The sequence below is a fragment of the Curcuma longa genome, unplaced genomic scaffold (genome assembly GCF_044706935.1).
Source record: "Curcuma longa cultivar G26 ecotype Majalengka, Jawa Barat unplaced genomic scaffold, ITB_CL_G26_1.1 contig_21711, whole genome shotgun sequence".
Taxonomy (NCBI): domain Eukaryota; kingdom Viridiplantae; phylum Streptophyta; class Magnoliopsida; order Zingiberales; family Zingiberaceae; genus Curcuma; species Curcuma longa.
The window spans coordinates 97,298-111,979 of NW_027431723.1; the positions used below are offsets into that span (position 1 = coordinate 97,298).

General features: G+C 37.1%; 1 protein-coding gene across 1 annotated transcript; it reads right to left on the bottom strand.

Annotated features, from left to right (window-relative positions):
• Positions 1-242: 242 nt before the first annotated feature.
• Positions 243-6,733, bottom strand: LOC141817730 (uncharacterized). The gene is made up of 7 exons (XM_074705366.1): positions 6,285-6,733; positions 5,373-5,940; positions 4,208-4,846; positions 3,455-3,910; positions 2,679-2,851; positions 650-833; positions 243-546 (listed from the first exon to the last, which is right to left on the bottom strand). Exons 2-7 carry the CDS (start codon positions 5,802-5,804, stop codon positions 457-459), a joined length of 1,974 nt encoding a protein of 657 aa, XP_074561467.1. The 5' UTR covers positions 5,805-5,940; positions 6,285-6,733; the 3' UTR covers positions 243-456.
• Positions 6,734-14,682: the final 7,949 nt, after the last annotated feature.

Below are 14,682 nucleotides of genomic sequence, written 5' to 3' on the forward strand. Positions count from 1 at the left end.
ATGGTTACACAAACAAGACTAGAGTTCATTATAAATTCAAGACAAGGAACAAATATGCAAGAAAAACTAAAAAAACTTGAATGAAACATATAAATGGCAAAAACATTCGATTTCAGAACTTAATAGTGCACTTCCTGATATCTTTATACAGAACAACAGGCACAGAAAAGCCTGTGCCATTCATTTCTATTGGCATATTTCATTCCAATTCCATGTATGCTTTTCAGTTCTACGAATAAAAGTCACTAAGAACATTTGTATTTGGAACAAATCATATCAATCAATATACAAACTAAAACACAAAAGAATATTAATAAAACACCAACCACTTTTAATCTAATATACCCTGAAAGTGGGAACACAAAACTCACATAGTTGAACTGTCAAGTAGTTCCTCTCAGTTATAATCGGAATTCAGAGTGAAATCAACTGACACAAATATGGAACTAAAGAAGATTACAAGTCAGTACCAACAAGCAACATAGTGTCCTTCAAGATTTTTTTAGCTCGCCAATAGACAGCATTTGCAGATTCAGATGTCCCAGCCTGTAAAGAGAAAGAGGAACAAAACAATGAATCAAAATTATGAAAAACAATAAAACAAGTCAAATACATTAACCCAAAACAAAAGTAGTGCCCAAATCATTACCTTCTTTTCCATCAGGTAGTACTCTCTCCACAATTCCATGTTCTCAGGGTACATGTCTAAAGCCGAATTGTACAGATTTCTAGCACATGTAATGGCAAATTTATCACCAATGAAACCAAGGTTTGACTCTAGTTCGATACAATGTCTGAAGATTTTAACACTTGGATGGGGTAAAGATAAAAGTCTGCAGCCACAAGTAAATGGAGATATGTTAAGATGTAAGCTAGAAAGAGCAGCATAATGAACAAAATAAAAAAAAAAAAAAAAAGAGGAAAGGTAAGAAACATTAACATTATCAAATGGCCTGACTTCAGCTAGTTCCTAGTTCATACAACAATAAGTTACTATATGAATTAAATTTGACCACCCAGTGCCTTTGATCTTGGGGGGTCAGGTGTGAGCCACTAGAAGAAACAGATGCTAAAGGTAATGATTGATATGGCAGCAGCAGCAGCCAGTAGCATTTCCTGTGGCGGGATTCCACCAACATTGAGTTTGGTGGTTGTAGAAATTACAACAAACTGCAGCTGAGGCACTACTGCCATTCCTGCTGCTTGCATTGCACCAGATGTGGCTACAGGTGGGATGAAGAAAACAAAGGAGATGAAAAATATGGCAGGAATATTCAATACTATAGGATAGATTTAGAACACCTGAAAGAACAGAAAGGATTCGATAATAACTTGGGATATATTTTTATAATTAACCACTCAAAAAAAAAAAACTTATGACACTTGCAATGTAAATACTCAAAAACAAAACCAAAAAGAAGCTAACATCATTTCAATTCACGGACACAATAATCCATTTTGATACTTTCAGGTTTTAGTCGATTGGAACTGAATGGAGAGCTGAATCGACTATGGAATCAACTCAAGCTGAACAATCAGCAAACAAGCTAATTATGCTTGGGCCTAAGCTTATAGGATACTGATGCTACAGCAGGAAAGCCAAAAGAAGTCATTAATCAAATAAAACTACAATGCAACAGCTATAGCACCTAAGGGCAACAATAGACTATACGACTGATAGTGGAATCCGATCGACTTAGGTAGTCATTGGCAAACTTGGGTTAAAGTCCAACTGACTGATAGTGAATCTAGCCAAATGATTGGTGACGGATCAGTTGAACAATAAGTGAAGATTAAAGAACAATAAAGGCTATAAAAGGGGAACGGGGAACAAGGTGGATGACTTTTGGTTAGCGAAATAGAGATTGGTTAGATCTTATAGAGCCTCTTCATTGTAATCCTTATCCTTGCTCTTCATACTCATTGTATCGTAACAGGTTTTTCCATAGGTAGTTCACTGCGAAAGAGAAACATAGTGGGTTTTTAGGAGTGACTCACCATGAGTCACAGGCCATGGAGTATAAATGAGGGTTTCAAACAACATTAAATGTTTCTGTTAGTGTTGTGGTATACTTGCATTCTTTATATGTTTTATTCCACTAATAATCATCTTGTGCGACCTTACTAGCATCATAGCAAGGGTAGAAAAAGTTCATTGGTAAGTAATATTGCTATTCACCCTCCCCTCCCTTGTAACTCACTCATCCGATCATCCTCTACGTTTGATCACCAACAATTTTTAGAGCAAGTTTTTTTTTGTTTGTTTGTGGTCACCATTTTCCTTCCAAAGAACTAAATTTTGATAAATGAAAAGGTCAAAAAACTTCTGAAAACATTTTTAAATTTTTAGTGTGCATTCTTAAAAAAATTCTTTCAATAATGAAAAGTAGAAAGAGAAAACAAATAAAAATTTCTATCAATGGAACACACCCCAGTGTTGTAGGGGATCTGGCCTATTATCTGTCTCAATTGTTTGTCCAGATATTAGTCATCATCAGGTGACTAATATTCATAGTGAAGAAGAAACTAGGAACTATTTCTTGAATGAAATGGAAAAAGAAACCTAGAAGAGCTAAGCATGAGAAACTTAACAAAAGCAATTTTAGGTGAAGGCAGCAAATGATGATAAACCAAGTATATAACAGCAAAACACCACTGCAAGAAAACTTCAAGCATACCTTTTATACATGCCCCTTGTTTGCTGAATACCCTCTCTTTGAAAAACCAAATTCAGGACAGCAGAGGCAACCGAAGTTCCAGAATAACTACTGCCAGCTTTGCCTAATGCTATCTCCAAGATCATCAACAGCTTTTGGAAATATTCTTTGTAGTTTGAAAAAAATTTCAATACCTTCAACAGAAAATCAAACAATTATATATATCTAAAAGTATACTAAATCCAGTTAACAGCATCTCAAAAAAATTTCAAGCAGTTTAAATCATCAAATAAATACTCAGCAATATTATTCCAGATTCTATTGACATTAATCAACCTCTACTTGAGAAAAAATGACAGTCATATTTTGAAAAAATAAATGTGACAAGACAAAATGCTAAAAATCTGTGCAATACTAAAAGCATGTATTTGAGCGTTTGGAGAAGTGGACAGATGAAAACATGTATTTGAGTGTCTGGATAAGTGAACCTAGCTTCTCCATTGCAAAATTGATTTTGCAATTTGAAAGTGCTGAGGCTCAGACTAGGTGGTGCCTGATTTGGATCAAAAGGACCAGTATAAGTACAAGGATAGATATTAACATGAGGTCAACTTGATCCCTGACCAAGGAAACAAGAAAAACATGATCCCTAAGCATTTTAGTTAATTTAGCCATAAAAAATAAGCAGAGGTTGCCAAATAATATATTCTGCTTTGTCAAGCATAGGAGATAAAATGATTTCCTTAAAGGGGCATAACTTTCACCCATCCAAATTGAGAGAAGCATATGTAACATACCATAAGCCACAGATTCTCAGTCTTGGAAATGGGCAATCTATTCAGCACATCTTTAAGGAGATTGAAGATAGCATGCAGATCTTCCTTGCTGATTGAAAGTGATTTATTTGTCAAACATTTGATCTCAATGGAACTTCTCAGAATCCATAAGTTAGTTGCCTCTGCAAGTTTACCAGTGCAAAGTTTCTTTGCGAGATTCTTTGCTTCATTTAATCTCCCGGATTGCAAGTAAAATGTCACATATTGACAGGCAAGATCCTCACTTAAGCATCCACTAGATTCAGCCCTTTCATAAACCTTAAGAATGGATGAAATGGCATCTTGATCGTCAACAAACGTATTATTCGGAGCAGAAATTGAGTTTTCTCCATCAGAGGTAACCATATTCGACCAAAATTTAGCATAGAGAGAAAACATCTTGGCTGTTGGCAAGATACTTAAAGCCTCCTCATACACCTAAAGTACAGATGCGCAAACAAATATAATTAAGACTGTGCCCTATGAAGTAAACAAATATGATCAATTATAGAGAATAAATAAAAACAATTAATTCATCCAATGTAAATCTATAGTTCAAAACATTTCATATAATTGAAATTCAAGACAATTCACCACTAGTTACAAAAATAATTACCATCAGAACACCAGAATAACTTTTAATGGCATGCAAAGAAGCTACTTGCTCACTTCGTGAAATTTTCATCATCAATGCAATTATGCTAAAATAGTAAAGGAATTCAAAGTACCACTTACCTGAATAGCTCTGTCCAATTTGGTCAGAAGTTTTGAACTTTCAGAATTATTCAGATCTGAAATATAACCAACTTGCAATTGAGCAAACCAGTCCCAGTAATCCTCATTATGTAAGAAATCTTTCTTAAGATGTTCCAACACTTCAACTTTCAATTTGTCACAATGTGTGATATTCGCAGCATCAAATATCTCCACAAATTTCTGTCTTAAGGTCATACTTAACGGTATAGCCTCAATGGCTCCATGGTATATGGTTTGAAGAACCAAAGCACCTTGCTGCAAGAAAAGTTCTTCTCTTTTCTCCAAAGCACCTTCATGCACATCTGATGCTTGTTCTTCAATAAATGGTATTAAAAGATCCTTGTTTTCTTCTTCCCACTGATCAGAATCATTGTTGCTATGCTGCAACAATTTAACATCTCCTAGAGCAACTTTTCGAGCTATCAATTTGTTGAGATAAGTTAGCTCCATTCGAAGATATTCCAGCCATAGATCTTCTGAATCAGGACAAGTCCTGAGACCATTCTGCATGAGAGCACGAGCAGCTGCAACATTCAAATTTTGATCAAACTCCCATGCTGCAGCATAGATCCAAAGTCCAGGAACCTTCGGATGGTATCTAATTGCCTGTGCTAGGACCTGTAAATATCCAGATTATTAATACGATGCAAATTGCCAATTATTATACGAACCTTATGTCTATTGATCCACAATGAGAGAGTATTACTTGGAGGGCATGTCTAATAGCCAAATATATTATTTCCAGATAAAATAAGACAAAATAGAGTATTTTCTTCATTTAAGTTCAAAACAAGTTGGCAGATCAACAACCAAGGAACACAAAATTGAGATTAGTTTGCTTAATAGGAAGAAAAAACCAACAAGGGGCTTGTCTAAATAATCAAGCTTTCCTTTTAATTCTGAAAAATATAGTAGATTTTCTCACAGGAAAACAACCAGAATCATTCTAAACTATAAATTAATAAAAATATATAGTTCAAAAAGCGGATTACCATAACTCATTAACGTTCCAGCAACTTATATCAAAGACTTTTTGATGCAGACTAGGAATGCAACTTAAGCATCATTCTCTCATAACCAAACAAATTCAAAGACAAAAAACAAAGAAGAGGGACTACAAACTCAAAATACTTCGTCTTTGTACCTGCTTCATCCGTCCATGTTTTTTGTCTCTGCAAAACTCGAGGTATTTGAACCAGAGATCCAAATCACCCCTGTACCTCATCGTGGCCATCCGGTATATATCCAATATCCTTAGAACCCCCGCAATGTCAGATAAGGACCTCTTCCATATCTTTGATTTCTTCTTCTTGTTCTTTTTGCCAATACCCTTGTCAGCGAGCTTGCCGATAATGGCACGCTTTCGGAGGCTGCGGAGGGTGTCGAGCTGCTTCTCGTACTCAATGTATGCTATAAAGTCCTGCTTCAATGGGGAGCGGCGCTTGAGACGATACTCAAAGTCCCTGCGGCGGCGAACAATTTCAGCAATCTCTTCACCAGAGAAGAGGCCTCGACGCTCGAGGTCGTCGAGCTCATCAGCCATCCGCTCCATCCGATACTGAACCACATCCGCCATCTCCTCTGTCCTGGATGGTGACGACCAACTGCAAGCAACGCTGTGTGAAAAAGTGAAATTGGGTGTGGTTTAGGGTTTAAACCCTAATTTTATATCACGCCCCGGAGATATAATTCCCACGTACGGAAGGATCCACCTAGTGACAGTATAACAGGAAACTAGAATCAACCACAAAGATACCATTTTCAAGACAATCAGGAAATTAGCAAAACTACTTCATATCCATGCATGCATGTTCATGATTACAAGAATACCAAAATAATGTTTCAGAAAACATCCAATACTGAAAAATATAGAAACCATAAAACCACATCAAACCGGGAACAGCAAATGTAAGGACAGGTATCAACAGGAGAGTAACGTAGAACAACCATTTTAATTTTAAAACAACCCCCTTCCAATTACATTTTAATTTGCAAGGTAATCCCAGTGTGAACATAAAAGAAATATCATTTAATTGAAGTATCGGCTTCTTGATACCTTGTCTTCTTCTTCTCCTTCGGGGTGATCGGACTGGAACCAGCGAAAGACAAGCCGGTGGCGGCGGAGGCGGCACACTCACTGGTTCCACGGGGGAAAATCACAGCGAGTGGTTGAGGGACCGGCGGTGGAGGCAGCGGCTCGCTGACCTGGGGGCCTCGGTTGGGGCCTAGAGAATCACCGGCCACGACGGAAAGCGGCGCTTAGGAAGGAAGGTCGGGTTTCCAGTTCGTATACGGCTGCTGACGAGAGTTTGCGGACTCAGGAAGTAGAGGCCGACGGCGGCAGTCAGTGGCTTCGGCTCGGAGATGGGAAGGAGGAAGAGGAGAGGCTTCGGTTTGGCCGAGAGAGACTCGCCGGGGGAAACGAGCGCCGAAGAACTTGAACTTGAGGGATCCTAGCGACCGGCGATGGCTGCGCTGCGATCTCAACTGCGGAAGGAAGCGGCGGAACCTTTTCAACTCGGGAAATTGAAGAGGAGAGCAGGGGTTAGGGTAAGCAGGATAATAACGAAATTTTTTTTCAAAGGGTTCCAAATTTTTTTAAAAAAAAAATCACCTGTTAAACCTTTTTATAAAAAAAAAACTTTAACAATTCACCTGATAAAATTCACTTGCTAAATTTATCAATTATAAGATTTCTTTAAAAAAAATCACCGGTTATAATTGTTTTTCATTCAAATTTAATAATTTTCAGAATCATAAGACTTTGCTATTATTAGGCTTCCAAGGATATTTAAATTAAAATTTAGGGTACAACGGTATTCAATTTCTATTCTGGAGATTTCTTCATGCAATATCGCCATCGCAGCTAATGCCAAAGTTGAGCCGTCTGTTGGATTCTGAGAATTGGCAGGGTTGATCCAACCACCGTTGGGCCTTATCAGTCAACTCGACGATGAGTCAACGATTTAATTCGGTGGAGTTCGGTATGGCGATATAGATCTTATCCCATTTAAATTCTCGACATACTCTTTCGATTATCGAGGTACCCTTTCGAGTCATAGACCTACCCTTTTTGATATCGTTATTACCAATCTAATCTCGTCGGTTGTCGAGTTATCTATTCGGATATCGATATACCCTTTTGGGTAAGCTTATCCCTATGGATAAAAGTATTAAAGTTGATGTGAAGGCTAGACCTTTTTTTCTTTAAGATGATATTGTCCCCGTCTAGATGTTTATGATCTATTGGTAATCATCTCTTAAAATACAACTGTCCGATCCTGGTCTCTCCCGCAAGTCCGGTCAGCCACAACCACAATCTCGATTGATCTGGTTCTCTCCCCCTATTTCAAAAGAGCCGAATCACCCCTCCGTCTCCTTCATGACCGAATAGCCCATCCGGCCACTCGGTCACACGGCCATCCGGCCATCCGGCCACTCGGCCATCCGGCCAATCGGCCACTCGGCCACTCGGCCACTCGACCATCCGGCCATTCGGCCACTCGGCCACTCGGCCACTCGGCCATCCGGCCACTCGGCTACTCGGCCACTCGGCCATCCGGCCACTTGGTCATCCGGCCACCCGCCCACTCGGCAGCTCAGCTCTGCCACAGCCCGCTCGGCAGCTCAGCCCTGCCACAGCCCACTCGGCACCTCAGCAGGCCGAATCTGAGTCCTCAGCAGACTCCTCAGTATGCCGAAACCGAGTCCTCAGCAGACTCGCCTTACAGTGCCCTGGCATGTCCCATCATGACTTCTGACAAGCCCACACCCCCATATTTAATGCTATATCTCTGCGGCATGCACCGCTGCATTTTCAGATGGTGACAACATAATACTTTATCGGCGATGGGACAACGGACTCGATTATTCCTGTCACTTCATTAATCATGAAAGGACATTCCTTAAATGATGACGTGACAGGTATGCACGCTCATCTCCCTTTACAAAGACCACTCCGCTCCACAGGTATTCCTCTCCCGAACTCTCTCAACTTTTACACGCTCAAGTTCCACTGTTCATTTTCTTCCTCTCCGTTTTCTCCACTGACTTGAGCATCGGAGTGGTCGCGCCGGAGCAACACCCGGCCTTCCTACTGACGTTCCTTGTGTCCGCAGGTTGTTCCTGGAGTTGTTGTTGGTCTTCATCGTCTCCGGCGAAGTCACCAGCGACCCTGAGGCCACTATCCCCTGTAGCTCCGCCCACTGTTCAGCGCTTACAGCAAGGAGGCTCAGGCGAGCTAGGTCCTGTGGCCCTCGAGCTTCTTCTTCTCCACAACGATCTAAGTTTCAAAATAGAAACACTTCAAATTTTGAAATAGAAACACTCCAAATTTCGAGGCCTAGTGGACTTTTGAAGCTTTAGAGTTCTTAAGAAAGGAGATAGAGAAGAGAGCTCGAAAGGAGATTTCACTACTTGAGTTCAATTGAATTATTGGAGGAGTCAAGTTCCTTTTATAAGGATGAAAGATATTTCTAAGATTTTTTTTAAATGGGGTGAGGAAAAGATTCATTAATTGAGAGAAGGGAGGGAAAGAGAGGATCGGCTAGGGGAAGGGAAGCTAAGTTATTACAACACTCGCAACCACGCATGCAAGATACAACAGATTGTATGACAGCAGAAAGTAAAATATTTATATTTTTCTTATTTAATAGGAAGTCTAAGATCCAATCAAACATATAAAAAATTAAACAGTAAATTTATTAACGTAACATATGTTGTCTTATTTGAATGTGTTGCCTTAGGAAAAAGGAAGAAAATGAAAATTAAATATATAACATTATAAAAAATACCCTCACTTCTTAAATTAGACTTTGATTTGATTTTTTATAATATTAATATTTATTTTATAAATATAAATTGGATATTTTTTTAATAAACAAATTAATTCTTTTATATTACCATTTAAATTAGTTATTTTTGAATAAAAAATAATTCTTTTATACTACCGATAATAGAAAATCATTGTTGACTTATTTTTCTCTTCAATAATATTCACTAAACTGAAATATGAGATTATACTCTGAATTAGTTCCCATATAAAATATGAGATTTCTAAATTAGTTCCCATATAAAATATTACCAATTCATTTTTCTATCAGATTTCAATGCCCTTTGCAAACTCTAGATCCCTCATTTAATTTAGCAACTAAAAAGAATGAAGTAAAAAATACACCATCTTAAAAGTAATATCTATTTCACCATAATAAGAATAAAGTATATCCAATCATCAAGTCACAAATCTTACATTAAATAATAATAGTCTAACAAACATCCAAAATTATCCAAGTACATAACATTCAAATGCATAATACATAGCATCCAAATATAATAATCCAATTATATATCACATAACAAGCAACAAACTAATCATGCGGTGGATTCTCTTCATCCATCATTTGGAATAACAAGTTTTGTGATATTCATAAGGACATCCAAGTAAAGCTTTCAACATCTTTGAGCATTGAACAAGATACAAATAGCAGGTAGAAATTTTATATTATTTAACACCTAGTTGACTCAACAAACTCTACACTTCATTCTCAGAAATAGGAAGTTTATTTGACTTTGTTGAACTCATAATGGCTTGTAATACTTGTTCAATTACATTACTTATACTCGTCGTTATCAACTTTACCTTTTTTTGCACTCTTATTCTTTGATGATGCTCTAACAAAAGAATTAGCTTGAGATTTAGTTGATTCAGAACCAGGAGTTGGAATTTGAGCATCCTTATTAATTGCACATTTGAATTATCCAAATAGATTTCCTGTTGAGTAATCATAAATTTAACTTGATCAATGATTTCAAAATGATTTCCACCAACATTATTCTCTGTTTAAATGCTAACTCTTCTCTTCCGCATTTCTGATGCAATTTTAGCATGTTGTCCCATAGCCCTATCTTTCCTATATAATTGAACAAACTTCTTATAATTTTGAATAGGCTTGCTTTTCCATTTGGTAGTTTTAGATTTTATCTACAAGTTACAATATAATTGCATCAAACATTCATTCAAAGATAATATAACAAAAGAAAATCAAATATAGTTTTCAAATGCATATCATGAAATGCACCTCAATTAGTTGTTGTCAAACTTCAAGTTCAACAATGAACATTTCTGTGGTGGGATCTCATGCAAAATCACTCATATCGTTCTTGAATATATCATAACATGAAAACTAACATCTTTTTATATGTTTCATGTGATTTTGAATCCTTTCATTATCGATAAGTTTATCAGGAAATTTTACTTTCAATTCATTCATAATATTTTCAAATGTATGTATAGTAAAGGTTCTATCAACCCTATTACCTATATTATGTTGGTTCAAATATGCATTAATAAGAGCATCATCCATTACTTTATGCCAAACACACTGATTATTCACCTTACTTGCCCTTACACTTTCACTTTGCAAGTCCTTTTTTAACATCTTTAAAAATAAAAATATAGTAACAATCAAAACACACAATCACATAAATAGTCATATAACATAAAATTCAAGTAATATAATAAATTAAAATGCCAACATTTACAATCATCCAATTATAAGAGAATTTATCCAAAACCACAAGATAAACAAATAAACATATATTTCATGTATTATAATCTAATCACATAGTCGCAGCTATGGAATCCCTAAGCAATTCTCCCCTTCTTGCATCGTCATGGTCATCTCTATTACTATGATTTTCTTTTTGATGTTCACTATTATTACTAAGTTCAACATTAATCTCGACAAACAATCCCTCTTCTAGATCAACATTAATCACTACAAAATATAGGGTATTAGCAACGAAAATTTACGACGAATTTTTTCGTCACAAATTTGTGACAAACTTTGCAATGAAATTTATTTTCATTGCCAGTTTGCAACGAAAATAGTTTAGTTGCAGAAATTACGATGGACTAATTTTTGTCACAATAATCATCGCTATTTGGCGACGAATCATAAATTCGTCGCTAAATTTGGCGACGAATATGAGATTCATCGCCAATTAGTGACGAATTTTGATTCGTCGTCAAAAAACTCCTAACTTATTCACCCGATCTGATCCCTTTTTCCTTCTCCTTCGCAATTTTTCCCCTCTCTGCGCGATTCTCTGCTGTCATGCGACCTCGCGACCCCGATCTCAAGTTTTCGTTCCTCTGATCTCTTCGGCGACTGCGACGGCGATGGTGACGCGTTAGGTGACAGTGCACAATGGTAAAATCCTACCTTTCTTTGCTATTTCCCTTTCTTCCCTCCAGGCGGTACGCTGGCTGAGCCCTGGCAGCATGGTGGCCGGCCGGTGGCGGCCCGCTGGCGAGGCACTGGCGCACGGGATGTTGGCGTGGTGCTGGCATACCGATGGTGGAGCGGTGGTGGGAGCAGTGGTGGGGCGCTGGCAAGGCGTTGTCGGGCCACTGGCTGGCCGACCGCTAGTGGGCTGCTGGCCGGCCACTGCCAGGCAGCGGGTTAGGGTTGCTGGCCGGCCGCAGGTTAGGGCTGTTGGCTAGTTAGGGTTGCTTGCGGGTAGTAGGTTAGGGCTTCTGGCCGAGCCACTGCCCGATCGTCGAGCGCCGATTAGGCCGCTGCTTGATCGTGGGGAGCCAATTAGGCCGCTGCTCGACTGTCATTTAGGTCGCGAGCCAGCCCTCACTTATTAATTTTATTAATTATCTTTGTTAGATAATATAAGTTTGTAATTTTGTTTGTGCAGGTCTTATTTTGAGGTGTGCTTCAAGTCTTTTCGGCTACACTCGATTATATTCACCTGTTTTAGGTATAATTTTATTTATTGTTATAAGAAGTTAGCATGATTGACTTATCTTATGGTTGTTAATGAGGTAGTAGTAGCCTTTATATGTAATAGTTTTGTTTTATAATTTAATAAATTGAAAATAGGAAAATATAAAAAGAAAGGAGTTGGATGTATAAAAAGAACAAATCTGAACGTAGAGATTTAACTGATGAGTTTATTGTTGGATTGAAATAATTTTTGAAATTTACTTCTACTAATATTGAATTTATAAATGGAGATAAGATAAGATGTCTTTGTAGAAAATGTCACAATAATAAATTTTTATAATGTGACAAAGTTCGTGAACATCTTTGTAGATTTGATTTTACCCCGAATTATTATAATTGGACATGTCATGGTGAACCATTTAAATTTGATAAGAATTATGGACAAAATATACAAGTCTCAGTTAATAGTGATTAGAGCTATTATAATCAATTCAATCCATATCAGAGGATGGTAATTGATGCAAGAGGTTATCATTTCTTTCTTGATCGAGTTTTACAAGTTCTAGTTATCCTCCAACATATGAACAAATATTTTCTACTTATACATCACCATTGGAGGGGGTACAAGAACAAAATGTTCATGAAAATTTGAACAATGAGGCATATCTTAAATTTCAAGAAATGTTAAGTGCTGCAGATGAACTTGTGTGGGCTGATTGTGACACTCACACTAAATTATTTCTCACTGCAAGACTATTGAATGTTAAGGCAGAGCATAATGTGTCTAAAGATTGTTTAAATTATTTTGTTCAAGTTATGGAAGAGACACTTCTGCGTGATCACATAATGCCTACTAATTTTTACAGTATGAAAAAATTTGTAAAAGACTTAGATCTTCCGATGGAAAGGATTGATCCTTGCAGAGATGGTTGTATGATATATTAGAGAGAAGATCAAGATGCAGATGTGTGTAAATTCTATAATCAAGTGTAACACCCGCCCTTACGTGACCTAGACGGACGCTACATTTTTTTTTTTCATTCATTCATACATATGAATCATGAGCATTGCAGCGGAACTTAAAACTTTCATACATGGTAATGTTGTATTCATATGCAATAGCAAACTTTATTAATAAACCTTTCTAATTCCAACTTAAGTCATGCATATCTGGGTATACTAATTTTATTTAATAGAAACCTTAGTATATTATTCTTATCTGTAAATAGTAAACATGCAATTATTAGATTCAGAATCTAGAACGGTAACAGGATCGTTCTCTGCCAAGTCACTGCCACACACATACTTCACCCTCCTGCTGCTTCCCATTCCTTAGTAACCTTTAGTTTGATCTGCAACATAAGAAAGTAATACTATAAGCACGAATGCTTAGTAAGCTTCTTTCCTACTCACAAAATCAAACGTCACGTAAGCATGAATATTCATAGCTTATACATAATAATATTACATCAATCATATACTTGATTAAACCTTAACATTAAATCAAGTATGTTAAACATGAACTCATCTTAGCATTTCATAAGCATATAAACTAATCTTTCATTAAATCATGTGCATAAACATTTATGATGCAATTTTGAAAACATATCATATAATAGTTAAACATAATCATTTTATCATTGTTTGGGGTCCCCGACTTGTATCCATTCATTATTTGCGCGCATTCATTCCAAGTCAGTACGAGGTAGCCAAAACTTGACTACTAGGATCCTAGGTCTTCACTTCGGTCCTTTGACCTAGGGATCCCTTGTAATCCGAGGTAGCTAATCTCGACTACTTGGTAACTAGGTCTTCACTTCTGTCCTTCGACCTAGGGGCGTTCTTAAGGTGCCCATCCCTTGGATCCCCTTCACTTCCGTCCTTCAGGGTCCGGTACAAGCCATGCCTTAAAGTAAAATAATGATGCATATGCTTTCTTTTCATTTTCATCATGAATGTTCCATAACGTTTCTTTATCATAACATAATGAACATTCATGCATCATTTCATTACATTTCATATAGCATGTTACATCATAGCATATTCTCATTTTATAGCCTTGGCATGAAATAGAAACATAACATTAGCATGGTTAGCGTTGTTGAAACCTTTATTCAACCAAAACCATAATTCTCATAAGGTTGGTCAAACTTATAGGTTTCCTTTACCTTGTCATATAAACTCATTTCATTTAAAACCTACACATGTTAAGTTACACCAACCATAGTAAATCTTGCTTGAAACCCAAACCCAGCGAAACCCTAATTGCCTAGGGTTAGCCGAATCCTTATAGGGTTCTTAGGCTCTTAGCCTAAACCATAAACCTTAAACTTTCATACTTCATCATAAACATCATTAACTAGGGTTTGCAACTATGGTTGAGTTTAAAGACTCAACTCTTTCTCCTTTATCATGTTTAGGCCGAAACCTAACCTAGGTTAAGTTGAACCACATAACCTTAATCCATCATGATAAATCATACATCAATACAAAACAACCTTAGTTAGGTCTAAACATAAATCAAACCCTAACTTCATTTCTCATAATTCATGGATAGCATATCTTTTCATAGTGACTATTCTTTAACATGATATCACTTAGAACATAATCTTAACATGGTATAGAGTCATTGAGCATAACATCATAAAACATTGCACCATGGCATTGGGTAAAACTTTATTACATAAACATGCACACATATACGCATAGTAATCGATC

Bases quoted from the DNA above. Each gene is read 5' to 3' on its own strand.
- LOC141817730 (XM_074705366.1), bottom strand. From the start codon at position 5,804: ATGGCGGATGTGGTTCAGTATCGGATGGAGCGGATGGCTGATGAGCTC. The intron at 3,911-4,207 runs GTAAGTGGTACT...TCTGTACTTTAG, and splicing joins AATTGGACAGAGCTATTCAG to GTGTATGAGGAGGCTTTAAG. The intron at 834-2,678 runs GTATGCTTGAAG...TTGTGGCTGCAG, and splicing joins ACAAGGGGCATGTATAAAAG to ACTTTTATCTTTACCCCATC.